Source organism: Trichoderma aggressivum, assembly GCF_033847375.1.
Source record: "Trichoderma aggressivum f. europaeum strain CBS 100526 chromosome Unknown scaffold_021, whole genome shotgun sequence".
Taxonomy (NCBI): domain Eukaryota; kingdom Fungi; phylum Ascomycota; class Sordariomycetes; order Hypocreales; family Hypocreaceae; genus Trichoderma; species Trichoderma aggressivum.
This window is the reverse complement of record NW_026946387.1, coordinates 180118-207401: the sequence shown is the minus strand read 5'-3', so window position 1 is coordinate 207401 and position 27284 is coordinate 180118. Positions and strand designations below refer to the sequence as shown.

The 27284-nt window shown below is 49.6% G+C and overlaps 8 protein-coding genes across 8 annotated transcripts; 6 read left to right on the top strand and 2 right to left on the bottom strand.

The window, feature by feature from the left end:
• Positions 1–4677: 4677 nt before the first annotated feature.
• On the top strand, positions 4678–6278 carry Triagg1_5741 (uncharacterized protein; the record flags this gene model as incomplete). Its single annotated transcript, XM_062900289.1, has 3 exons — positions 4678–5542; positions 5716–5959; positions 6023–6278. The coding sequence occupies 3 exons, from the start codon at positions 4678–4680 to the stop codon at positions 6276–6278; spliced, it is 1365 nt and encodes a 454-aa protein (XP_062755254.1).
• A 6254-nt stretch (positions 6279–12532) lies between these two features.
• On the top strand, positions 12533–13486 carry Triagg1_5740 (uncharacterized protein; the record flags this gene model as incomplete). Its single annotated transcript, XM_062900288.1, has 1 exon — positions 12533–13486. The coding sequence occupies one exon, from the start codon at positions 12533–12535 to the stop codon at positions 13484–13486; it is 954 nt and encodes a 317-aa protein (XP_062755253.1).
• A 1402-nt stretch (positions 13487–14888) lies between these two features.
• On the top strand, positions 14889–16671 carry Triagg1_5739 (uncharacterized protein; the record flags this gene model as incomplete). The annotated part of the gene is made up of 3 exons (XM_062900287.1): positions 14889–16016; positions 16070–16467; positions 16536–16671. 3 exons carry the CDS (start codon positions 14889–14891, stop codon positions 16669–16671), a joined length of 1662 nt encoding a protein of 553 aa, XP_062755252.1.
• Positions 16672–17509: 838 nt separating this feature from the next.
• Positions 17510–18520, top strand: Triagg1_5738 (uncharacterized protein; the record flags this gene model as incomplete). The annotated part of the gene is made up of 2 exons (XM_062900286.1): positions 17510–17898; positions 17971–18520. 2 exons carry the CDS (start codon positions 17510–17512, stop codon positions 18518–18520), a joined length of 939 nt encoding a protein of 312 aa, XP_062755251.1.
• Positions 18521–20554: 2034 nt separating this feature from the next.
• Triagg1_5737 (uncharacterized protein) lies at positions 20555–21204 on the top strand (the record flags this gene model as incomplete). The annotated part of the gene is made up of 2 exons (XM_062900284.1): positions 20555–20760; positions 20832–21204. 2 exons carry the CDS (start codon positions 20555–20557, stop codon positions 21202–21204), a joined length of 579 nt encoding a protein of 192 aa, XP_062755250.1.
• Positions 21205–22522: 1318 nt separating this feature from the next.
• Positions 22523–22936, top strand: Triagg1_5736 (uncharacterized protein; the record flags this gene model as incomplete). The annotated part of the gene is made up of 3 exons (XM_062900283.1): positions 22523–22631; positions 22729–22828; positions 22906–22936. 3 exons carry the CDS (start codon positions 22523–22525, stop codon positions 22934–22936), a joined length of 240 nt encoding a protein of 79 aa, XP_062755249.1.
• A 218-nt stretch (positions 22937–23154) lies between these two features.
• Positions 23155–24576, bottom strand: Triagg1_5735 (uncharacterized protein; the record flags this gene model as incomplete). Its single annotated transcript, XM_062900282.1, has 1 exon — positions 23155–24576. The coding sequence occupies one exon, from the start codon at positions 24574–24576 to the stop codon at positions 23155–23157; it is 1422 nt and encodes a 473-aa protein (XP_062755248.1).
• Positions 24577–25709: 1133 nt separating this feature from the next.
• Triagg1_5734 (uncharacterized protein) lies at positions 25710–27135 on the bottom strand (the record flags this gene model as incomplete). The annotated part of the gene is made up of 3 exons (XM_062900281.1): positions 25710–25931; positions 25990–26440; positions 26513–27135. The coding sequence occupies 3 exons, from the start codon at positions 27133–27135 to the stop codon at positions 25710–25712; spliced, it is 1296 nt and encodes a 431-aa protein (XP_062755247.1).
• Positions 27136–27284: the final 149 nt, after the last annotated feature.

The window sequence follows — 27284 nt, the reverse complement described above, 5'->3', positions numbered from 1 at the left end:
GGTTTTGCAAGGCATTCTTCTCTTGACCGGTCAATCTAAAACTGCTGACCGGTCAATGATGCCAGCCCTATCCAGCAAATGGGAGCAGAAGTACCCACCAACAGACGCACATGGTGCATGCGTGATGACAACAGGCCCCGCGAGCTCGGTGGATCTCGTGTAAATGTGTGTGAGCCGTGCCGGGAGTAGAGTACAGACACGAAAACTTCTCAGGCACTATTGCAACACACTATCAGAGGTCGAAAAAATAGCCGATAGACAACGTGGGGGGGGCAACGGACACCGAGTTCTCGGACTCTCTTCACGTGTGTCCTCCAGATCCACGAGACATGTACTGTTTGAAGAGCTGAATGCTCTCCAGTAAAGCAGATGCCCCATATCTGGCTTTGAGACCCGAAAGCCTAATAGTAGGTAGTACAGAGTACGTCCCGGAAAAAACTAGAAATCACAACGGCTAGCGGTTCTCTGCACTCTCTTCTAGCTTCAGCTGTCAGAATCAGTACTCATAGTCACAGCCTGGGATCAGATGATGACCACCTTCCAATTCTCTAATGCTTCTACGTGAGAAGCAATTAAGAGAGAAGTCTCTTTCTGACTGGTACCATCCTTGAAGGAATCGGTCAAGATGCTGGGAGAGTGAGTTGACCGAGAAGCTCTTCGCTGTCCCGCTTACCCCGAGGCGACGTATCGGAAAGTACGGATGCAGAACAGAGCCATGTTGGTCGTCATCCTGATCATAGACGTCGAGAAAGAACTATTCGTTAGAATAGTCAGAGTTTAGGAGTGATCAAACGGCCGCCGGTATGTATTAGATAATACATCGCAGGATCACTCGACTGCTGGCTGTGGCTACGGCAGTGCCATTTTATCATCGCCTGGAGTCTCGTCTGCCAAAGCGGCCACTCACCTGGATGCAACTAGTCAGCTAACAACGACCCGAAACAGTATACCACCACGGAGTAACGGACGACCCCTATCGAAAACCAACAGATTAGAAGATATAAAATTGGGACGAGGAGGGGAAATAGGGAGGGGGGACGCACTCAAGAAGGCAATGAACCAACGGAAGCACAAAGGCAGAGGCATTTACTCCATGTGATTGCCTCTAGATTCTGAGGTCAGACGTCCTGTCTATGGCATTGCGACCATGGTAACTCGGCATAGCTGACAGACGCTCATAACGAAGCTCACCAATAGGCCTTTTGGAAGGGTCAGCATCGACCACCTACAAATGACAAGCCATATCCAAAGCGTCGAGTTCCCTTGAAAAGAAAATATGGCGTCACCATGCAGATCAACGTCGAGACGTCGAGACGGGTTGACTGAGGAAAGCTAGAGCAACGCCAGTCGTCGAAGCTAGAGCACAACGAAACCTCGAGAGCTCGGGCTCTTCTTGTCTCTACTGGAGCACAACACCCCAATTGGAATAACCTCAAGTGTAGGGCGCAAGTTTTTTGCTCCGAGGGATGCAGCGAACCCACTTGTTGCGGTCGATGCCAAACCCAGCGTTGCCTCCATATTACCACACCTCCACGCCCTCTCTTGAGACGTCGAAACCTAAGCTGCTCGCGGTTTGGCACACCGCCACCTCGAGGCGTGTTAGCTGGCAGATTATATGCGCCTTCTCGTCACATTCAAAGTCAACATCGTGAAGTGGTTGTGGCACGTGGTTCGTCAACGGTGCGGCCCTAGAGTGCCATGACGATACCTGGGACGACGGCAGCAACGGCGAGAGCGAAATGGATGCCACCGGCTATCTTGATGGGTTGTCCTTGTTGTTCGTTCGCCAGAGTCTGCCGCGGATACGCTCTCTTTGTACGACATGAAGGGAATCTTTGGCAAAGCGGGCTGCAGGTGATGGCTAGCTCGCCGCGACATTGGATTCAGCCAGTCCGGGACGACGACGGCGTTTCTGCATTGACTGCGAGAGATGGAGCTAACAAGCAGCAGGTAAACGCTAGCGAGTGGCGCTCTTCTTGTCTTTTTCGTTACTGGTCCGCTGCGTGCCAGGCACAGCAGCCAACCCTTTAGCAAGAGAACGCACAGGTACCGGGTGGTGTCTATTTCCTCTTGATGGGGGGAGGGGGGGTATCGGCTCTGGAGCTGGACTCTCGGTCCCACGTCTGGTCGGCCGCGCAGGGAAAAGCTCACGTCGCACATACATATACTGACGCCCTCGACTTGCAGCTGCAGCGCGGATACCTGTTGGCTGCGATGCCTCCGTGAATTGCGAGCTCCGATACGCCATCCTCGGCCATTACAGGCACACCGGCCGGACCATGGCATCCCCTGCGACACTAAGGCCGTATCCGCAGCGAGGTGGAGGTACAAATACCATGCATGCCAGCCTGTGGAGCATCGTGGCAGACACGGCGAGCGGATAGCGGACAGGCCTGGCCTGGAAGAGGGGACAATGGGGCGGATGCTTTGCGCCTACGGTAGCATTAGGGCGATCGCCGGGGAGAGCGAGAAGAGAGATGTGGGCGTGGGCGTGGGCGTGGGGAAAAGAGAAAGGGGGGCGCGAGAGGAAGATTGGATTGGAAAAGAGAAAAGAGAGAAAACAAGAGGCTCGACAAGTTGACGTGACACGAAATAAACTACGGGTGCCTGATGCCTAAGGGATCAACCGCCATGTACCCCGTACCCACGATACCGATCCGATAACAGGAGAAGCGCTCCAAGGAGACACAGACCGATAACAACGGACAAGATATACACATACACGTATATACACACATCATACCTACATCAAATCTTTGGCCGGCAGAGGACAGGGGAAAGACAGGGTCTAGACAGAGGAGAATAGAGTTTTATATTTTGTACGTGTGGACATGGAATTGGAGCTCTGGGAGGAAATCTTGAACACTGATACTGACTGATCTTGTGTTGTTGTGTACATCAGCCAATGAATGACCAGGTGCCTCGCCACAGGTATACTGTACGGTACAACATCGGGCATGTGCCATTGAGCTCTCAACTGCTTCCAGGTCCTCAGATCCCAGGTCAGCATCAAATCTACATCCGAAGCTGTCAACATTCTGCTTAGCGTAGTTCAGATTGGCGTCTTTGATCGCGCGTAGCTCGGCATTGAGTCGCTGACTACCTCTCTGAGGAGGAGTTGTTCAAGGGTCTATTACAGGGAGCTTGGTGTGCCTGGTGCATGTACCTAGTAGTAGGTACATCCAATGTTTAGCAGAGGTACAGGTAGGTAAGATAGGTACTGCGCTGCATGGCCTAGGACGGAGTATGGAGTATGTACTGCCCAATTTACTAATCCCCAATTCGTCTGATACAGGGTAGTATAGTACTAATATGGAGTGCTGCTAAAGTTCAATTACGATACAGGTACCTGTACGCAGTCCTCCGTCCACCACCAGAATTGTACCTGCCTAGGCCCCTCTGAGGATCGATCGAAATGGATCTCTCTTTTTTCTCGTTTTTTTTTTTTTTTTTGCTTTTTCTCGTCACTTAGAGCGTCGTGTCTCTCCCAATTTCCTCCGCCCCGAGCTGCATGTGCTTTTGTCTCTCCTCAGCCTCTGTTTCTCCGGACCTCCTGTCACGTTGGGCTACCTTAGTATGCACTGAGACTACAAGTACATGTTGGAAGTGCTAACCACACGCCCCCTCCGGGTCTCGATTGGCAGCTCCAGCATCTTGTTCTCTCATCAACTCTTCATACCGATGCACAACGGCTGCTGCATCCGCCACCATCGTTGGCATGTCCTATCCATGGGTTGCCCTGCCCTGCCCTGTCCTTGTCCGGAGCCCCTGTCCTTTCCTACCAATCGATCTGTTGAAGAGCTGGCACCCGGTCATCCGCAACGGCCACAGCTTGCCTACACACTGAGGCGGTTCCCACACGATGGTTCTGGGCTCGCAAACAGTCCGTCCTTGATGCGTCGTCATACGTTTGTCGTACCACTTGCGTTTTCTCTCTCAATGCGGTCTACTTCTCGAGTTGTTTTCTCTTCCCCCTTCCATCCAGCCTGTATCCTTCACGGCGGCTGTTCTTCTTGCCACAGACTGGGGGGCGTGAACTTAACCCGAGCTACACCCCAACAGGAATACGCATCTTTTCTGTCTAATGATGAATGACTTGAACCCCCCAAACGGCCTCCAAGACCCAGATCCGCTAGGCTCCGGCAGCTGACAGACTTCACCGGGTGATATGACAGGGAGGACTAATGTACGGAGTACGTACAGTGCGTTACCTGGCCGGGGTGTTTCCGCGTGTGCTTCTTGGCCTTGCCTTGCCTTGCAATGCCCGTATCATTATTCGGTACTAGATGGCTTGGGGGTTAATATTTTTTCCCCTTCCTTTTTCCTGCACGCCGATCTATAACACGTCAATACCTTTAGTCGAAGTTATTAGGAGGCTCCCAAGTATAAAGTCTGACCATCCCCCTACTTTCATGAACTCGACGCAACACGCAACTCAAGGCAGTCTTTCATACAGACAAGAGCATCTTCTTATTTCTCAAGTTTCCCTCACCAATTCTATTTCATAAAAACTACTTTTGAAACAAGAAAAAAAGACAGACGAGGAGACAACCGTCTCATCCTCTTACATATCGCTGCTATCTTTGCCTCCTCAAGTTGTTGGTGTAGACACAGTCCGGCACTGTCTTATACACGATGCATATCGTCACGGGCTCAACCTCTCAGGCTTCAAAGCCAATGTCTACTCCCCCATCACCGAGGCAGGCACCAGACACTGAGCCAGCATCCCCGGCTTCGTCGGCCTCCTCCATCCAGAGTGATATGCCGTCAGTCTTGATTGTTGGCGCCGGAAATTTCGGCGCTGCAACGGCTCTGAGCCTTGCCAGGAGAGGTGGCTTCAAGGTCACGATTCTTGACACTGCTCCTTATCCAAACCCCAGAGCTGCCTCGCACGACATCAACAAGATTGTGCGAGATGACTATCCAGACAAGCTCTATATGCGGATGCTCATCAGGGCCATGCCCATGTGGCGTGCGGACAAGCTCTACAGCCCTTGGTACCACGAAGTCGGTATGCTCAGGGCCGATGCATCTGACTTTGGTGAAAAGAGCGTTGCCTCGTACAGGGCCGTTGGAGTTGCCAACGACGCCGAATTCCTGTCCGTCGACGAGGTGAGAGAACGCTGGAACGGCGTCTATGCCACAGCAAATTTCGGCAGCCTGGACAAGGTACTTTACAACCCCACGGTGGGGTATGCGGAGGCAGACAAGGCATTGCAGGCCGTCATGCAAGCTGCAGTCGACTTGGGTGTTGAGTACGTGGTTGGCGAGATGAAGTCGCTCGATCTCGGCGCTGACGGCCGGTGCGTGGGGATCGAGCTCGCCAATGGCGACACCCTGCGAGCGGACAAGGTGCTGCTTTGCACAGGCGCAAGGACTGGCTCTCTCCTGGCCCAGAGCGCTCCCGGGAACAAGGAGCTCCACATCGGTGACCGTCTGGTTGCAACAGGCGCCGTTAGCTTCTACTCCAAGCTGCAAGGCGAGCAGAAGGACAAGTTCGCCTGCATTCCCGTACTAAAGAACTGCCTCCCCGAGGTTAAAGGTGCGTTGTATCGACAAGTGTCTGGTTCCTCGACGGAGCTGGCTCCCCGCCCCTCTCCCCACTTTCAGCACCAGGATGAGCACGCTAGGATTCCCTTCCTTCAGCTGCTCGTACACGTACAGTACAGGCATATGGCAACAAGAAACAGTGGCTGACCATGATATGAGACACAGGCGAGGGCATGTCGATCCTCAAAGATGGGACAATCAAGTTCAACTGCGATATGTGCTTCACCAACTACGTGGATAACCCTGTTACGGGCGAGAAGATGTCCATGACACCCGAAGCATCGGATTACAACACGTGGACCGGCCCAGAGTTCGTTCCCTTCCTCAAGCAGTGTGCCAGGAAGACGTTTGATGGTCTGTATGGCAAGGAAGTTGAAAATCTCCCCATTGAGTCGTATCGTATTTGCTGGTAAGATAAGCCCCTTGTCTTCCTCTTGGGCTTTACCAACACACACTTACACAAGTACTCCAGGGATGCCTCTACACCGACTCATGACTTCCTTATTACGCCTCACCCTCACTGCGAAGGCTTGTACGTGGCCACAGGCGGCTCATTTCACGGTTGGAAGTTCTTGCCAGTGATTGGTGACTACATTGTTGATATGCTGCACGGCCTGCTTGGTGCGGACTATGCAGACCGATGGGCGTGGGACCCGAAAAGCGGTGATGGCCACTCTGCCAATCCGACCTATCAAGTTGTGGGAGATTTACAGCAATGGATTTCGTAGGCTCCAGAGCACGGGGCGAGTGCAGCACACAGTCACATTAGATTCATACCGGAAACGGCAGGGGATGAAGGCCGGGGGGGTTGACAGGGCGAGCAGAGCAAAAATGGACGGTTCGCTGAAGAAATGGTATACGCACGCATGGGTCGTGGCAGTAACTACTTGTACACGGATTTTCTTCTTTGGTTATTTAGTTTACTTTTATTTATGCTATCGATTTTTCTTCCAATTCGAAACACACATTGGGCCTCGTGCTTGGAGTATCGACTTGGAGATACGGCGCTTACATGGGAATCCATGGGAATCCTACCCTCCATCTCTCAGCAATTTTTATCCCTTTTCGTCTTTGGTTGCCTCGTTTCATACCTACTTCATAATTGACATTAAACGGCTTGAAGTCGTCATTCTCGGAAATTTTCAAAAAGACCGTAGCGAAAGACCGTGGGAGGGGCTCACATGGGACGGAATGCGGTGACACGGACTTCGCGGCATATGAGCACAGCAGCCAACCGCATGGATAGGGCTTCAGCCGCACCATAGAACCCCCCGCGATGTTTGGGATATGCTGGGTTGATACAGATCGGGGCCGGGAATCAAAGTCTGGTTGGCATTCTCCATAATCTGTTCAATGCGCATGAATGATGATTTCATCAATTCCCGAATGGACGGCGCTATTGATTGCTTTTCCTTTTTCTCGTCCGATAATCTTCGTCTACGGGGATCTTGCCAAGGGATTTGTGCCGGGAGGCCTGTCACTATTCACAATAAAAGACGGGACTGCCTGACTGACAGCCGTTGAGGCGCCCAGCCTAACCAAGGCGGCTATGACATGATGAGCGAAGGAGTCCCTTTCTAGCCTCGCCAGGAGGTGGTCTTTATTGGGGTAGCTGTTCTACTATTACTCGTACACCCTCTTCGTAGAGGGGCAGTGAGCCCTTGGCCAAGGCGTCCTGATATGGTGCGAATCACGAAGGCGTGGAGCTCAGACGGATAAAAGCTTGACACAGAGTTTTTTTTTTTTTTTCTTTTTCCCTTTGTCAACCAATGTCCTGAGCTAAAGCTTGAACTTGCTTTTTCTGACGTTCGGGGGGTTGATATTTTAGACTAAAGAGCTCATGTGGTGGAATATCCTTGGCTCGGATGCTGCTAGCGTTGAAATGTAAGACAAGACTTGTTCTTGTATTGGTTTGTGAATGGGGGAGGAGGGTTTCTGTTGTCTGGGCATCCAGATGGGGAAATTAAAATGGTTGACCGACAAGCTGAAGGACGCAGGGTGTAACCGTATTGACCTGTGTTACGAGTATGCCACTCGTCCGTACAAGTATGGCGGCTTTGGGTGGGATGGGGAGGGCAGGGGTATTTGGCGGTCTCGGTTAATTTTGTATATTTTCTTCTTCCTCGTTTTTTTTTCCTTTTTTTCGTTTGCTTGACTCAACACGCATAACGTGGAAAGCCTCCGTGCAGATATCGTAGCGTTGATGTGATCTCCCCCCCTTCTTTTCGGGGGCCATTTCCTAACCATTTTTGATTCATTGCCACTCTGAGCTGACCGTTGAACGAGACGATGCAGAAGCCATCAGGGATAGTGATGCATGTAGATACGGCGCATGCACGATTGTTCGATTATGGCAGTGGTAGTGCGTGATAATGACAAGTTGCATATAAGAGAAAGCGGCCTTCTCGGACTAATGCGTTTGATGACGCTCATCAGCATTGAAGAGGTACTGTACAGATGACAGTACACAAATGCAGAGTAACTACGGAGTCACATTCGTGCGTCTTGCTCCCTGCTGAAATGTTGTGTGCGCGTAAATTTTCAAGGCTATCCTGGACAATCCTCAGCCTTGATGGAGTGACGTACATGGATGTTTGCGTTACAAAGACCCTGATTAAATACCCAGTTTCCAAATGGCCAATAGCAGTGTGTGTATCGTCGGAGCTGCGTCCGCAGGTCATTTACTGACGTACGTATCCTTATGACAGATCCCCGGTGCTCGGTACCCTTCATTAGACGAATCACTTCAAGTAGATTACTTGTGAAACTTTTTGAAAAAGGCACGACGTGTGAGATTCTGCGATTACGGCAACGCAATGAATACATTTAGACTAGATTTCGAGTGAAATTGGACGCGTCAAGAAGTACTGAAAATAGAGAGGCAAGGTACAACCCCCCCTTGTTATCGATGTCCCGCGACGAGGAAATGAGCTCAATTAGACACGGAATAAATAAATGAGACCTTTTTTGTGCACGTTCTGATGCGTATACATGGCTTTTACTTGCACTCGCACAGTTTGGGAAATCCAAATGAAAAAGGTGGTGGTAGTACAAAAAGAAGAGAAGGGGTTCTTTTAGACGGCTGAACAAGACAAAGTCCTCTCCCCTAAATGCGTATTTCGGAAAGTGAAGCAAGCAAGAGTTTAATTGGATTAGATAGGGGATCAGGGACGGACCGCATATGATTGCCCCGAGGACCGAGGAGCCAATGAGGCGGATGATGGCAAGGTCTTCCTCCGGCCATGGTGCAAGATTACGGAACCATCCATATACCGCTGAGATGGAGACCATGGGATTTCTTTGCTTTCCATATAATGGTGCGTGTTCTCTCATTTATAGTCCCACACCAGCTAATGGCGTTATCTTGGGGGTGCAAAAAGTTCTACTGCAACTACATGACCCTACAGATGGTGGTTTGTAATTCTGCATGATATATGCCGTGTCTAGGGGGTCACATGTAGTCTTGAACGTTCTGGTGTTTGTCCACATGAGATCCTTGTCCTAGTTCCTCCAACCACCACTTTGACACAGAGTACAAAGATGCACTCGGTTAGGTACAATGAAGTGATATATCACATGTCGTGGGGTTTCCGTGCTCAAGCCAGCTGAGCAGGACGTCATTCGAGGCATAGCCTGCATTATGGATGCCCCAATTCCATTCCTTCATCCGCCGCAGCCGCATAATCTCGGATACCCTCGTGGTAAGACTAGCATGATGCTGTACCGCTGCCGGGTGTGAGAATATGAGCAAGAGTAGGCTCACTCCGGAGCAATATGTCCATGGTACATACACTGAGAAGTCGAGACTAGATCTTAAGCATACGCCCCTACTTGTTGGGTCTGTAACTACGACGGAGATGCTGATTCCTGGATGAGGCGAGTCATTGGAGCTACATGACCATGTTGGAACATACTCTCTTCAATTCACATGCTTCAACCTGGGTACCTCGCCGTTGATCTGATCACTTGAAGCACTTGCTATTAGACACGAGTCCAATATCTTGTTGTTTATATATCCAGTAAACTACTGATAAACTTAACTCGATGCTGAGCTACAACCTCTGCAGGCTAGGCCGGATAAAATGCATGATACTGCATGGATCAATGACACAAGAGACAAAAGACAACATGTATAGAACGTTACGGGAGCGACACATTAGACTAGAAAGCGAGATTGTGCAGTTACTAGAGTGGACCAGCTTGAACCAGATATGTTGGGAAAATGAACGCAAGGATCAAGGTTCACACATAATACACCGCCCTACATTAACTCAAATGCTGCTAATGTTTTGCAGAAATGATAGGCCAGGAATAACTCAAGAGGACCCCAGGCTGAAGCCACATGAGCCAAATATAGACCTAAGACATGAGGCGAAGGCCAGGTAGGTATTTTGAAGGAGTGGGACAAAAGGGAAGGGGAAGGGGGTTGTTTACATGATGATTAAAATAGCACTAGAGAGGAGACACGGCTCTTTAGTTTCACCGGCTTATAGTTTGCTTCTCACCCCTCTCCTAGTGAAGTTGCTAAGAAGTCATCTGTAAGTTGGTGTGTGTTTGAGGCGAATAATCTAAGTAAAACGATAGAACGGCCTTAATTAGACGACACTTGCATCTAGATGGGCAGGGAGTAAGTGTATTAATCACGGTGTGGTGCTGAATGCTGGATACAAAGCCAGGTAGATCCCAACCCAGCTGAACAACTGCGGAGTCATTTATATGAGGCTGTCGGTCTAGAAGGGTCCAGGTGCTTGATACCCGCTCCCGATCTCGACGTTGTCCGATCGCCCGGGAGATCGCCGTTTTGTGCATCGGGGTGGAAATGCGGTGAGTTTCCCCTGGAAAATGGGATCCATTAGAAACCGGTTATTTTTTGCAAACTAGAAGATGTCTCATTCATCCCTGATGTGATTTCTATGATCTACTTTTCATCTAGATAAGGTACGTAAAAGGCTTTCCTGGGTGGAGCAATTCTCCTCATAGACGGCTTGAGACATTAACACAACCCAAACGTGTGTATCATTGTAGCAGTTTGCATAATAATATACCATGAACATAGACTCATATTCAACACAGGTATGCATAGGATAAATTGCCGTAAACCCTGTGCGCACTCCTTTGCCTCAATCAAGAGACGGTGTCTCCAGCTAAGGTTCTGTGCAATGCTAACTATAGGGACTTGTTCGATGCTGACAATTTGGTTTACTTGTGTTGAAAATTTTAATTTACAAGGAATGAGGCGGACGGCAAGAGACTGGCTGAGGGACTCAGATCACGATGTCAAGATTGTGATCCTGGAAAGTCTCGACGTGGATCGTCGCAAGATAACCATAAAGAGACGGGAAGAGAGGCAACGAAGAGAGCATTGCTTGTCAAGCGCATAGACACACGAATGCCACCAGGAGACTGTAATCAGAAGAAACAGGGCAAATCTGTCAGTCTACGAAGTCTGCCATGATTTGGTACTGAGCCTTCGGTTATTATTCCTGAGAAATCCACATCCAGGAGAAGGAAATGTTATAACTGTGCAAGCCTGTTTCGCAGCCTTGCTTAACTGTTCCTCCATTTCGGATGCCATAATGCTTGGAAAGCATGGGAGGTGCTTCATTAGACGAAAAAGTCACCGTGTATCTTTCGTAGATATTGGGGTATCTGCTACTAGATCTCTCAAATACCTCTACTTGCTCCTACTATTGCTGCTTTCTCCCACTATTGTGGCTTTCTCTTAGTAGGCTACTATAGATATGTTTCCCTGATATCTCGTACTATCACCAAGGTAATGGGTAACGTTAATCCTGTGTCACAAGATGCTGGATAGCCAACTTGGGTTGCTGAATGGTCACTCCTGATTTATATCTTGCAACACTGTAGGTCGCCGTGTTTCTCTTTCTCACTGAAAATGGTTGTTGACAGCCTACAAGAGAGGTTCCTTTGCGGTAAGCTATGAGTATTCTATCAACTTACATTCTGGGAATAGGTTTTAGATATTCTGTATGACATGAAAAATGACGTGCCCAGTGCCCAATTTACGTAGGATTTTCAGCGTTGTATCGTCCTGCTGTAAGATTTTGACGTCGATGCAACACCATCTCGGAGGTTTGGAGAAGGCGGGCCGAGGTGGTTCGAGCATGTAACTTGCCACAGAGAGTCGAGCCAATGAAAGGGCATCTCTTTCAGGCTTCCTTCGCACTTTTTACGCAGCATTATCACAATAAGAGTGCGTCTTTTGTTTCGAGTACGAGGCCGGTCTAATGATGGCCCAGTTGGCAATGACAGGATACAGCACGTTCCCATCTTACGTGCCTGTGGACATTCGAAGAAGCCCTCATGAATCGGAGGACTGCAGGGTAAGAAATAAGCCGCGCCGATTTGCAAGACTTCAACGCGTCTTTGTTACATTGAAGTTAATAAAATTAAAGGTTTTCATTTATCTTTTCGCCTCCGGCTGGTTGATATGATTGACTACGGACCCATAGCGGGCCGCGTTTGTGGGATAAAGGAATCGAGAAAAGATCAGCATACGGAAACTGACCATCCGCACATATCTCCCATATTAAACTCATATAGAATGGTGAGCGTATTATTTTCATGTTTGTGTATATTCATTTTGCGAGGTCTGTTCTTCCACGAACCGCTTGCGTGCCTGGATCAAGTGGCCGCTGCAGCGCCGAAGATCTCGCTATCCCGCGCCTTTTTGATGTAGAGAAAAGCAGCAAATGGGCGAATCAACAGGACGATACCGGGGCTTATCTACAAAATCGATTACTTCTTACACTATCATCGGAATTTATCTCTTAACAATTGCGGTTCGCGCGCTGAAGTATTGAAGTATCTTGCTCGCCAGTCTTGTATTTAAGGAGTTGACGGCCCTGCCTGTGTCCTTGTCCCTACATTTTGTCGCTTGTACAAACTGACTCTTCTTTCATTTAGTCACCGTTTTATACACATCTATTTATTTCAAGTATTGCAGGATCCCCAAGTCATCATGGCTCCGACCATTCTGATTATCGGTGCTACCGGTAACACCGGCAAAGGCGTTGTCCGTGGCCTTCCCGCGCTACTCAAATCAAGCAGCACCAAGTACCGCGTCGTTGCTCTCACCCGATCCTTGAACAACTCAGTGTCCAAGCAACTTGCTGCAGAGGTGGACGGTGTCGAGTGGCTAGAGAAGGATTGGTCCGATATTGACGTTGAATGGCTCAAGAACCAGGAGGTAGTTCGAGTTTTTATTGCGCCGCACACCTTGCCTCACCAGTTTGCGGATGAGTCCAGCCTTTGCCTAGCTCTGCTACAGGCTGGCGTCAAGTATGCTGTTCGGATATCGACCTTTGTGGAAATTGTTTCTCCCACAAGTCCCACGCCATATGGCCGCTCACACTGGGCAATCGAGAACCTGTTGAGTCAGCCACAGTTCAAAGAGCTGCAGTGGACATCACTTCAGCCGAATTTCTTTACCCAGCACTGGCTAGGCCCTGCTATTGGCTTCATTGCAGAGTATAAGCAAACAGGGAAACAGGGAGTGCTCCCTGTGCTTTCGTCGGAAGATTCTCCTGCGGGATTGATTGACCCTGAGGACATTGGGGCTGTTGCCGCACATCTTCTGGCTCTCGATGATGTGTCACCCCACAATCATGGCAAGTATGTTCTCCACGGTCCTGAGGATGTTACCGGAAGAGATATTGTCAAGACAGTCGAGGACTACATTGGTGAGAAGGTCGAGAATGTGACCTACTCCGCAAAAGACACTTATTTCAACGCCATCAGGAGTATGGGTATTCCTGATAAGCTGGCTCCTGCTATGTTTACTGCTGTTGAGGCCCTATGGGCAGGAAAGTGTTCACGCGACTATCACCAACCTAGCAAAGAGGTCACAGCACTGGCACCCCCTAAAACTACAACTGCGGAGGCGCTTAAGGCTATGCTGACAGGATTTCCATAGTGGTTGTAAATAGCATACAATGTGGTATATAAAATGATATGATTCTGGTGTTTCTCACGGGACTTCTTATTCAGAATCGCGGAAGAAGGGTAATTGTTGGGCGGTTGGGTCTGCATAGAGCTGTGACTACATAGGTTTGTCCATTTCTTCCATCAACAAAGTTGTGGCTCTTATCTCTTCTTGATAGGTTCTGGACTTGAAACAATTCACGTACCTGAATTAAGCATCTGGAGGGCTCATGCAACTCTAGTTGGAGTTGGGAAGGCATGCATCTTCAGGACGCCTAACGCTATCGTTGATCTCATAGAATCTCTCATATGATGGCATGAACAGCTTCTTGGAAACAATATACTACAGAATACAGGGCCAAAAACCACTTATCTGATTCCTTTTGTACCTTACCTCAGGCCTTATAGTCATCTGCCATTGCGTCGCGTCGCAGCTCTCTCGATGCATCTCAGCGATTTTGAATAGCCCCGACTGGGTTGCGTTATGTTTTCTTGATTCCTCCAGTTTTCCAGTCTGTTAAAGAAACTGGCTGATCATCAATCATAGTCAGTAAAGAGAGTTGGTTGACAACTCGATTAATCAACTACTCGCATGCCCTAGAATTGCTGTATCCCAACTGGAGTCATCAGTTGATCAACTCAATATGCGGACGTGTCATAGGCTGGGGTGGCGGGTTTATAGTAGCGGATTAGCGCATCCAGGTCTCAGTTTAAGAGCGTGCAGCTTTCAAACAATGTCGCACATTGCCATCCTTTCAATTACGGGGCTATCCTTGCATACTGACAGATTCCTCATATAATTACTCGTGCACACAATACATCATCTCCCTTACTCCGCATACTATCGGGATAGCTTCCGTGGACTTTATTTAGCATTTCCGGCATTGTTGACGGAATGATAAGGGGGCAGCTTACATGCTGACCTCTTATCTGTGGCCAAAGGGCGATGGCGTGCGAGCTCCTTGCACTCGCGCCATGGAATTTGGGTGTCGCGGAAGCTGGCTTTGTCTGCCTTATTAATCGAGCCAATCGCGCAATAAAGTATCTGGCTGACGAGGGCGCGTCTTGTGTGCGTGTCACGCTGGCCCTTGATGGGCATGGGAGCCTCGGATGACCTGGGAGTGTGTGCGTGCGTTTCATCCTCCGTTGATTTTGATTTGATATCTGGGCCTGCGATTATGGCTCTGGGTAGCAATGGCGTTTTCGATGAACCAAACCAAGCAGGCCATTGGGCAGTGGCAACTCTGTCTTTGTGCCCGATAAGCAGACTATGAAAAGAGAGTTTCCTTTGTGCCCTTGCGATATATACAGGTACTTCGGCAACAGGGCAACCTTGAACATTACTACAAGCTCCGTGTCGAAAGCTACATACGTCGCCAAGCACATCATACATCATGGCGGGCCGTGATAGTGATGCTGATCACGGAGAACAGCAGCCGCTGCTTCAGAGCTCTCCAAGTCCTTTGTCCTCAGGACCAGACGATAACAAATATGACACCAGAGCGACGCTGAGCGAAACAGAAAACGCCGCTGGCGATGTTCATCCGTCTCGGGCCATCGAAGATGATGTGCTACCGGAGACATCTACTCTCGGCCGAACATTAAGCTGGCAAAGCGCCTACATCATTGTAATATCCAGAGTCATCGGCAGCGGCATATTCGCGACGCCTGGAGCCATCCTTCAGTCGGTAGGCAGTCCTGGCCTGGCACTACTGTTATGGATTGTCGGTACATTTGTTGCAGCCGCCGGTCTGGCCGTGTCACTCGAGTACGGCTGCATGCTGCCGCGATCCGGAGGCGTCAAAGTCTATCTCGAGTTTACATATAGGCATCCGCGACTTTTTGCTACGACGCAAGTCGCCATCAATGCCATTTTCCTGGGATTCACGGCTAGCAACTGCGTCATCTTTAGTCGTTATGTGCTCTTTGCATTTGGCGTGGAAAATGCGAGCGCCTTTGTTGGTAAAGGGTTGGCCGTTCTCCTCCTCGTCGCAGTGACGGTCATCCACGCCGTGACTCCAAAAGCAGGCATCAAGATACAGGACTTCCTTGGCTGGATCAAGGTCGGGATTATCGTCTTCATGATTTTTGCTGGTCTCTACGTTGTGGTGTTCCAGCCAACGCTGGATATCTCGGTACAGCAAAAGAATCCATTATCATGGGACCATCTATGGGATAACAGTGTTTGGAACTGGGGCGTCATGTCAACGTCGCTATTCAAAGTGTTTTACGCATACGCAGGACTGGATAATGTGAGCAACGTGCTGAATGAGGTTAAGGATCCCGTGCGGACTCTGCGTTCTGTAACGCTGACTGCCTTGGTCACTTCTTGTGCCATGTATACCCTCATCAACTTGGCATACTTTATCGTTGTCCCCATTGATGAAATCAAGGGGAGCGGCGAGCTCATTGCAGCTCTCTTTTTCCAGCGCTTATTTGGCGAGCAAGTGGGTAGAAAGATCTTGACCCTGGCCGTTGCCCTTTCAGCAGTGGGAAATGTTTTTGTTGTTGCATTTGCAATGGTAAGTTCAGTCACAATGGCATTTTGTGAACCTTTGCTGACGACTTGTATTAGGCGCGATTAAAGCAAGAGATTGCTCGGCAGGGTTTTCTTCCCTTTTCCGATATCTTTGCTTCGACGAAGCCTTTCAACTCACCATTAGGTGGCCTCATCGTCAACTTCATACCTTCATTCCTTGTCATTGTGCTACCGCCCACGAACGAGGTATATTCCTTCATCCTCGAAGTGGAGGGTTACCCTGGCCAGGTCTTTACCCTCGCCATGGGATTTGGCCTTGTGTGGCTACGATATAAACGACCGGACCTCAAGAGGCCCTATAAAGCATGGTTACCTGCTGTTATACTACGAATCATTCTGAGCATTGCGTTGCTTGCTGCCCCGTTCTTCCCTCCCAAAGAGAAGCCCTCTGGAGGACTTTGGTATGCAACTTATGCAGTGGTAGGGATGGGCACGTATGTTATCACCTTTCCTACTCGAGCTTGTTGATGAACTGACACTGACTTTTGCCCTATCTCATTAGGATCGTGGGTGGCGTCCTATATTGGTATGTCTGGACTATTCTTCTGCCAAAGTGGGGAGGTTACAAGTTGGAAGAGAAGAGCGAAGTGCTTGATGACGGAACATCTATTACAAAGCTCGTGCATAGCTACGAATGATCTAAGCTGAGCATGTTTCTATTCACGACATCTACTAGATTGGGTTATTTTACATTCATAAAAACCAAAAAGCTCCGTATTTTTAGGTTCTGCGTGGTAAGCAGAGCTCGAGCTTGAGAGCTATCTCATGATTTGGAGGCTATTTGGTTTATCGCATAGCGTTGAATTGTTACAAATTGGGTACATGTACACTGTTTACTTGTCATGATATTGTATTTTTAATACCAAATTCATAACTTCATTTTCAGGATTTTCCGCAATTCCGCAGATGCTGCTCCATGGCGATGATTCATCAATCCGTCCGTCAATCACACATTGACAGTTGGTTGTCGCTTACAACGCGTCAGCCGTAGGAGCACGAGTTCGGAGTAGTTAAAAATGTCAAGACGGATCAAACTCTAACTGAGCTATCACATTAAGGCCCAATTCATGATCTTGGCTGCAGTCCCCGCTCCTTCGCGCTCCTTCAGGCAATGTTAAACGCGAGACTCGCAGATACAGATTTCAAATCAATCCGCTTACCTCGGAATAAAGAGCTGAGGGGAAGGGCGTGTCAACTCCTGATTATGACGTTGCGTTTCTATTGGATTGGATGTTGGATGTATACGCCTAGGTGGATTATCAATCCCTTCTGATGATGGGTGGTAGAGAAATGGCGTGCTCGCGGGGAACGCTTGCAAGGTCCGATGGCATATATATACAGTGCAGGGCGTATGGGCTTCTATGGTGTATTGTAAATCGGTGTATACGTACATACTCTCTCACCTTGAAAACAATAAATTGAAATAACGGCTTCTATACTTGATTTAAAAAGCCATATATACTAGAGGGAGAAACCATGGCAGCTGCCGCAGTTCAGAGTGCTATCCCCAGCTCTAGCTTCAACTCTGTTCAAGGAATCCAATTCCAGCCACAGCTTGATCAACAAACGACCTACAAGAGCATTCCCAAGCACGACGTAAATACCATTCTCAACTTTTTCAAGGACAACGAAGACGGCTCCCCTCCAGAGCCGACGTACGTTGGAAAGCCCGAGACGTATACCAACCGGCCGATTGCGTCGCATCAGGTAACCATCCGAGACGTTGCGGGAGAAGAGGACAAGTACACTCTCGACAAGAGCGGATTTCAATTTCATCGCCATACTTCGATTGAGAAGGATTTCCTGGATGATGACCAGATCAAAGCAAAATATTATCCGGAGACAGAGCAACTCCTCAAGGATGTGTAAGCCGACTTCTACGTCACCGTGCCTATTCTTCTATTTATTCCCCTTTCACGCTGACATTTGGCATATAGAACCGGAGCATCCAAAATCTTCATCTTTGATCATACCATCCGCCGTCACAACCCCGACAACAACACTAGTGGCACGACGGATGCAGCCCTTCGTGGCCCTGTCCAACGGGTCCATATCGATCAGTCTTACACCGCGGCAGCCTCCCGCGTTCCGTTTCACCTTCCTGAGGAAGCAGAAGAGCTTTCAAAAGGACGCGTGCAGATCATCAACGTTTGGCGTCCGATCACACAGGTTCAGAGGGATCCCTTGGCAGTTGCTGAGGCAGACTCGGTTGTGGAGGAGGACCTCGTGCCAATTGGTTTGATCTATCCTAACCGTAATGGAGAGACGCTCAGCGTGAGGTACAACGAAGGGCACAAGTGGTTCTACAAGTCTGGCTTGACGCCTGAGGAGGTCCTCCTCATCAAGTGCTTTGACAGCAAGACGGACGGACGAGCACGACGAGTGCCGCATACAGCATTTGTAGACACGACTTCACCTGCAAGTGCGCCAACGCGGGAGAGTATCGAGGTTCGAGCGCTGGTTTTCCATCCAGATGACAGGGAATAGACAGATGTAAGATGATGGTTTGATGAATGATTTGAGATTCACGATGTGGTTTCATGTAAATGTATGCAAGGCAAGACTGAAAGGCTTCAATTGGATGGAAGACCATCTATTAGTGAAATATATATGTACTCTACACTGATCAGACAGCTAAAACATCTGACACATACTGATCAAAAGATTATCTTTCAGGTTCTATGTTTAGAGCCCTGCTCATGACATAACCCGCAGCAAGCAAGGAGAAGGCAAACATTGCGTGTTAGTATTACTTGTTCTTGCCGCATCAGTATCGGAAATAAGGCTGCACAGGATGTGTGTATGAACTAATGTATGCACTCTGCACTCTGCACTCTATATCATGTATACGCCCCCGTTCAATCATCAAATGTGAATGCATGTACGAGTATGCCAACAAGCAGCTCAACGGCGTATGTACCGGAACAGAGGCGAGGCGGTGGAGGTCCGGAGGCGGGATTCAACTCCCCCGGGAGGTTTGCGAATCACGGCAAGGGCCCGCCTCCGCTATGGGGCGAGTTGACAAGCAGCAGCACGGAGAGTACAAGTACAAGTGATGGTAAGGGCGGTGATGCTAGGCGGTAAGGAAAGCGTTTGAATGTCAAAGGCCGACTGAGGACGCACAGGACGATGCATGCAACCCTAAGGTATGAGGAGGGAGGGCTGCTTACATGGATGGTGGTACAAGGCAGGCATCTTGGTTTGGCTGGTGCCCAGTTGTAGAGCTGATCGATCATGTCTAGACACAGCCCGAGTTTATTTGTATTCAACCGCCTGTCTTTGCAACTGTAAGATTGATGCTTTTAGCGGTTAATAAAGGCTGCTACACTAATAACTCTAGTTCGTGTCCTGGATCATAGGCTACGAAGCTCTCCCGTCCCTGTGCCTGGTGCCTTTTTATTCCCGCTCCCAGCCATCTCATTTTTAGCTGTCGAATAGAGGATCACACACACGAACCAGAGAGCTGCCAGCCACCTCGAAGCAGCTATACCGCCCTCTAATAATATCCATCATGGCCCCTCATCGTGCTTTTCCCAGGACTTGTGCTAACAGCCCGGCTTGATGGTTGCTGCAACGCGCGCACTTGCATGGCCAAGTACGTACATGAGCTGTCGCATCGGCTTCTAACAATTGCTCCTCTTTTATCTTCCAAGGTTCTCCTTCTTTTCACTTGTCACATCTCTTACGCACGAGTTCAGTTCAGGCGGTGGGAATCAATAGTCTCACCAGAACCATCGCACGTCGAACGAAGCCTTCTCAACGGCTTCCCCCTGGTTCACGCCGCCAAAAACTGACGCACATGCAAGGGGAGGCCTGAACAAGATTCATTCGACCGACATTCCTCGACCAGACTCATCAATCAGTGCTCGACACGCTTCTTCCACCGGTGGGGGCTTGGGCTCGTGCACCGCAGCTGGTTGGGCGCTCAAGGTCGCAGCAGCAAGGCCAAGCAGACCTAGACCCAGGCTTTTGGGGGGGGGAAACCCGCATCGAGGGCCCGGCATCCGACAGACAGGGCGGCTGGGGCTTTCTCTTGTGATCGCCTTGTGGTCTCTTTTGCCTTGTACCGGTACATGCTGGAGAGACGGAGGGGGGCATCAGACGGACAGTCATCAAGGACGCGGGACAAGGACCAGACGAGAAAAGCGGTAGCTCCGCCGTCGTGCATCAACTCACCTATCGGAACCAACGAGGCGACAGAGCAAGTCAGCTGTGGCCCCTGGGAGCTGAGTCTTGCTCGTTATATACCGACATCTCGTTCCAACGATACTTGAACCATAGACGAAGCGACAGACACCTGCAGACATAGCCATTGACCTTTCGAAATCCGTCCACGCAATCAGCCAACGATCAAGACCTCGTCCCCCGCTATCCTCGATACGCAGCAAGAGACGATTATACATCCACAATCAGGAGAGGTTGACACGAAACGCCTAGAGAGCGTGAGCTTATAGGTGGGAGGCAGAGAACAACCGCAACGAGCACGAGTACGGGCCGTAGCAACGCCAACCTCCAATCATCATGATGGCGGGATCACGCTCAATGCTGAGCGGCACCTCTGTCGTCTACGAGCGCAAGGTCGTGACGACTCACATCCGAACCTACAACTGGCCGCCTCTGCAGCTCAATTTCTGGATCTTCGTCATGCTGCTCTGCTCTGCCACCATCATCGGCGTCTTCGGAAGCTTCATCCAGATCCAGAACCAGCTCGAGCTGCCTATTCCTTGGTATGGCTTGCTGCAGTCTGCCCTCCTCCGTTAACGAAGCAATTGTCCACTAACGTTCAGTTGCCCAATAGGTATTTCCCCTACTTCATCACCGTCGGCGCCATTGCGATCCTCTTCATATTCGGCGTCTTCTGGCTAATCGCCCAACGTCGACTGCTCCCCGCCATCGTCATGATTGGCGCCTTTATGCTCTTCGTCCTGTGGATCGTCGGCCTCGTCGTCGTCTCGCTCGAGCTCTGGGGGCCCAACGGATCCATTCAGAGCACTTGCGATTCGAACGTGTTCAACCAGAATCCAAAGGGTCGGACGCAGGAGACGCTGGCGTGGCTGCAGCAGAAGATGATCTGCCAGTGCTGGGACCTGGTCTTTGCCATGGCCTTGACGGGAGGCGTCTTTCTGTTCTGGGTCATGATTATGGCTTACCAGGTGTTTGCCAGGTCATGACACTGATGCCAAATGAAGAAGGGACAGGAATGAGAAGCAAAGAACATAAAGAAAAGAAAGAACGACGATCGATTTTATATTCTCCGTTTTGTATCAAAGCAAGCACAATGATGCAAGCTTGGTCTTTCACGCCAAGAAGTGGCCAATAGCGAAGCCGAGTTGTTTAAGCTTCAATCTTTATTGGCGGACGATCATTTGGTATGGACGAATGGAACAAGACATGCATATTTCATGAGAGACGGCGATATTATCGTGTCTCATGCTGACGCCATGATGGATGCCGTATGGATATTTCTGGATGTTGGATGATTCTGATGAACGTTTTAACGTTTACATGCATTACGAGCGGGCGTTGGAATTTGTATTTTTTGCTCGGCTGGAGCTCTTGGTTTGCGCTTTGACACATTACTATGGCGGGTAGATTTATTCTTGATGGATGGGAGGGCATTATAATGGATTGTTATACATGGGTGAGGTTAGCTGTAATAGATGCAATGGGCCATCCACCGAGCTGCGGAGAGCAGTAATATGAATTTAAAATCCGATGCGAACATAAATTGACCAATCAATCCTAGCAAACCTCGTTGAAATGTTTTGCAGCAGCATATTATATTGGTGCAAGCGGCTGCAATGGCTTTTTTTTTGTCGCGAGGTGGTGGTCGTATACCCATGACATGGAGTTTACTGATTCCTTTTACCATCACAGGCTTCTTCTTCTTCTTGTATCTAAAAATACATATGCCCATAGAACTAGTCTTCCCTCTTATCGTAAGATTATGATGCCGAATAGCTGATCGATTCAACCTCTCAACATCTCCGAAACTTGGCGGAGAGAAGACAGTGCAGATCCGCATAAAGCTATGATGCAAGATCGGCATCAGAGCCACAACCGTAGCATCTCTAGTGTCTCTTCCTGGGGCCCCGATTTTCCCAATAAGCTTCCACCTAGTTGGACAATCCGTGTCGTTCCATCACATGCAGATAACTTGGTTAACACGCTATGACGTACGCAACAATGAGAGAGCAGCATCACCGCCATGCCATGATTCGATGCGCGGAACGAGGCACAAGCTCTGAAGTGGCCGCTCCGTCATATTTCCAGGTACCCAGGATTTTCAATGCCGTCAGCCATGGCTGCGATTGATGATGGCGATTGGTTGCCGTGAATAAGCCACGGAGGGGGGGGGAAGAGGATATATAAATGAGCCAGATGCTCCCCTCGAATCTACCGTTGAATCTACATCTCTACAATCAATCTCTCACTCTCAATCTAAATTCTTAAAGCTATTATTCGAAGCACTTCAATCTACTTTTCACAATGGATTTCGTCAACAAGGCTATGGGCAAGGAGCACTCCACTCAGGGAACCGCTCCCGCTGCTCCCCAGGCAGGCGGCCAGGTCCAAAAGGACGATTACGTCGACAAGGGTAAGCCATCTCCCCTCTCGGAATTTCATCATCTCATTCCCTTTCCCTTGATGAATGATTCAGGAATACTGCTAACACCAGGTGTTTTGGGCGTTAGCTTTCTCCATGGGCGCCAAGAAGAGCGGCCACAACATGGATCGCAACACCCAGGAGAAGATTACGGATGCCGGCCGTAACATGTACGAAAAGGTGACAGGGTAAGCAACATACTTAACATAAATGTCGAGACTCCAGCTTGCATGTACCATGTACTAATGTTGTATCCACGATTTAGATCAAAGGTTGACCCCAAGTGGTCCAATTAATGAACGGACGAGTTATGATTTACAACAAGACTGTACAATAGTAATAATAACACTAAATCAATGCCACCTTCTACTGGTCACAATGACCTTTGAGCGATTCGTCTCGCAAGTGAAACGCAATACGATTTCATCAAAAAGTGATTATCCATTTGTATCATGAGTAGTTCCACTCTCGCTCCATCTATCATACAACAAAACGCCATACCATCGTGAAAATCCTAATTCTGCATCATAATAGCGCCAGACCTCGCATCTTCGTCCTCGGCGTCTCCATCATCATCCGTCATCCTGCCCAGCATCTGCCCATATGTCGGTCGGAACGGCCATCTCATCCACGCCTCCAACATCTCGGTCCACTGCCCTTCATTGATGCCTCTTGCGCTTAACGATCCATGCCCCGTCATCGGTACTCCCCCACGCGTGGCATCTCTCAAACTCGGCACCTCTGAAAACAGATCGCTGAAACCGGGCCACAAGCTTTCCATCGCCTTGTCTACTGGCTGGAGTGACATGCTCCACCACGACCGCAGCATAATGTCCGAAATGTCACCTGCGTGGTTGCTGTTGGGGCCGATTTGACGGAGCAGGGGGTGCGTGGCCTTGGGCTGGATGTCCAAGAGGGCCGTTGGCGAGTTTGGGAAGAACTCGTCTGGCATGGCTCTGAGTGGCTCATATTCTCGGCGGTCCCAGAGCAAGGCAGGGGGGCTTTGGCGAAATAGATGGTAGCCATCTCTCAAGACGTTGAATTCCATTCGCTGGTTCTTCTTCAGATTGTCAATCTTCTCGTTCCAGGCTTCGTTGGCTTCCACAAACGCGCTCGTGTCATCTGCCCCCATGGTTGATATCCTCTCGTATTCCTGGAGTAATTCCAGGTACATCTTGGAATGATTAATCTCATATTTTTCTCTACTCCGAAGACTCTTTAGCCGAGTAGACAACTCCACTGGCTCTTCTTCAAATTCGTGCTCGAGGTCCTTTAGTTCTTTCTTGAAAGGCCGCGGGACATCAGGCACGTGAATGCCGGCCAGCTTCTTGCCAATGAGATTTTTTGATTTGAGTGATTCCTTGTACATCTTCACTTCTCGTCCCTTGGGCACCTCGAGGCCCAGTGCTTGCATCCTGGCTAGTGTATTCAGAGCGGACTCCTTGTTAATCCAATCATCGCGCAACGCGGTGCGGTTTTCGGCTTTCAGCTCTTGTCCCGCCACCTCGTGAATCCACTCGCACGCGAGCTCTGCTTCGAAGGAGCCTCGCTTGCGGCGGTTTAGTGACTTGGGAACGAGCCGGCGCTTCTCATCGTCACTCACCCACAGAAGCATGCGAACTAAGCCATATTTCTGGAACAACGAGGATGACTTGATACTAGACATGAACTGGTACATGACCATGGTGCTAATGCTGTCGAACCCAAGGAAGGCTTTCTTGGGATAGGTGGATAAGTTTGCTGTGACCAGCAGCGTGTCGTTTCGTATCGGCTCTGCTTCTCCCGTAGAGAGCGATTCTTGATGGGAGAGCTTGGTCTGTATCATCTCAAATAGGTCCTTCCAAACTATTCCCGACTTTGGAATCAGCTGTACATTGTCTTTTGAAGTCAGATTTTTGAGAAACGGGCTGTACAGTTCGGCGTCAAGGTCCATCATGATGTGATTTCGAGGCTCCAAAAAGTCATGAAGCTTGCGGCTCCACACGCCTACGCCGGGATTCAAATCAATCAAGTCACATCCTCTATGGCGTTCCAATGATGTGCCCATGTATTGGATGATGTCGTCTGAAGCACTAGTCAGTTCGTGTTGTCCATCATGCTGTATAAAAGCATGAAGCCGTTCCAAGATGACACATACCGCAAAGTCCTTCGCTTACAATGTTTACTCTGTGAGGCTCTATCGCTCTTGGGGTTTTGCTCGCCTTTCTGCCGCCCCTGAGATTCCATATCCCCATTTCCGCGAGCTGTTTTGCTACGGTGCTTGTCGCCTTGAGCATATCTGGAGCCTTTGCTTTAGTCGCTGCCCCCCGAGCAAAGGTTATCGAGGGTTGGTGCAGCAGCCTCGCCAGACTTGTGCGTCCATTATGAAGACGAAGTGACATGAAGAAGAGAAGAAAGAGGCTAGATTGGGGTGTTGATGCTGTATGGAAAGGAAGGGTCAAACAAGCTGCAAAATGTTCAAGTGACGGAGAATTCAAGGTGAGGCCCGGTGTGGTGGGGCGCTCACCGAATTTAATGGGCCTCCATGCCACCCACACTGACTTATTCAGTCTTCAATGTCATCAGTGTAAAGAAGAGGAGCTTGAGAACTGCGTCAAAACTGACCTATTCACATCAAATTCATAATGAAATTTCAGGAAGCATTTCCTTCTCCAATGCTGGGTTTCACACAGAACAGCTTCCCTCACAGACCCGAGCAAGGCAACCATCCATTAACGCGATTTCCTGTATAAAAAGAGACTCAGCTCGGGAGATATCCCGATTATTACTTCTTGTGGTCACTGCAGGGTGAATCATTTTTCTTCTCGTGAAAGAGAAACGTTTATCATCATCATACAGGCAAATACCAAATCATCTTGGGCTCAAAATCAAATCACATCCTACAAAGATGCCGGCCCACCATCTACCATAAAAAGAATCGAGTATGAAAACAGCTTCTTTTCCTTTTCCAGTAAGACAGATGTATTACGTTTCCCGAATTCAACATTGTATGTGCAAAGAGTGCCTAGATGCCCCTCTAACTCCTCAAAGCGCCGCTGTGCCATGTACTCTCAAAGACACGCCCATTGCCTAAGCTCCCTCGCTGCCAAATTCATTTGTCCATTCAATTTGCTTCTCAATATCATCCTTGGACACTGTGGGATGTGAGTCGGCCAAAGCTATCTCAAAATCTTGGAGCGTCACGTCTGGAGCCGACAGCTCCTCCGGCTTGACATCGTCGTACGTCATCTCAATCTTCTCCGGGTCTCCAGGAGAGCAAGGCGTCAACATTCTCTTGCCATCTTTCATTATCTAGAAATTTTTAGTATCAGCAGGGCACAGTTTGGTAGTCGGAAAGCTTGAAACATACGGGCTTGAAATGAGTCGCTTGCAAAATCTTCCGAACGGGTCTCATGAGAGCGTGTTGAACAACGTTGCTGATGTCGCTTCCCGAGAATCCATCTGACAACGATGCCAGAGCGCTGAAATCGCTAGCTTCCAAAGCAGTGTCTGTATCTCCAATAGCAAGCTTGAACATCCTCGCTCGCCCGTTGGGGTCGGGTAGGCCGATGTGAACACGTCTTTGGAAACGTCGGCGAATAGCGGCATCCAGTTGCCATGGAATGTTGGTTGCGCCTAGTACAAGAATGCCCTTGCTGTCGTTGCCGACACCGTCCATCTGCACTAGGATTTCCGTCTTGATACGTCGAGAAGCTTCAGATTCACCCTCACCTCGAGGGCCGCAGAGAGCGTCAATCTCGTCAATAAATATGACAGACGGCTTGTTCTCTCTTGCCATGGAAAACAAGAGCTTCACGAGTCTAATCGCAAAATCACCGTCAGCTACAAGGGCACGTGAGGCGCCATCGCCATCCCGCAGAAACTAAACTCACCTTTCACTCTCACCCATCCATTTGCTCACCAAGTCAGAACTGCTAATACTGAAGAACGTGCTGTTTGCTTCTGTCGCGACGGCTTTGGCCAGGTAACTCTTTCCGGTTCCTGGAGGGCCGTACAACAAGATACCCTTCCACGCTTGTCTCTTGCCCTGAAACAGGTTTGGGAATTTGATGGGCAGCACGACGGCCTCTTTCAACGTCTCTTTGGCGCCCTCCAATCCAGCAATATCCTCCCATCTCACGTTTGGTCGCTCCTGGAGAATGGCTCCTGACAGCGCATTGCGAAGCTTCTTGCTGTCTTCGTCCTCTGCTGATGGCTTGGCTTTGCCTCCTGCGCTGGATCCATTGGCTCCCATGGGCGTCTTGCCGCCGCTGGCATTGGCCTCACTCTCGGATTGCAAGAACTGCTTCAGCTTTTCGGCACGGTCCAAGTAGGTAGCCATCTTCTCCTGCATGGTGGCCTTGATGGCCTTGTTCTTCTCCCACTTGAGGGCCTTGACCCAAAGCTCCATCGACGACATGTAGAGATCAAAGGCCTTTTGGTATTCCTTCTCGTTGTCCGCGGCAATAGCCTTCTGGACCTCGGCGATGGCCCGGTCTCGAAAGTTGACGGACATGATGACGGTTGCCTCGCAGTGTTGGAGGATGCGAGCGCCAAAAAGACGACGGCAATGCGGCCTCGGAGAGGGACTCGAGGCGACAGGCGGCGTGTCACGTATAAGCCGTCTTGGGAGGATTCGACAGGCCGGTCGAGCTGGTCACCAGA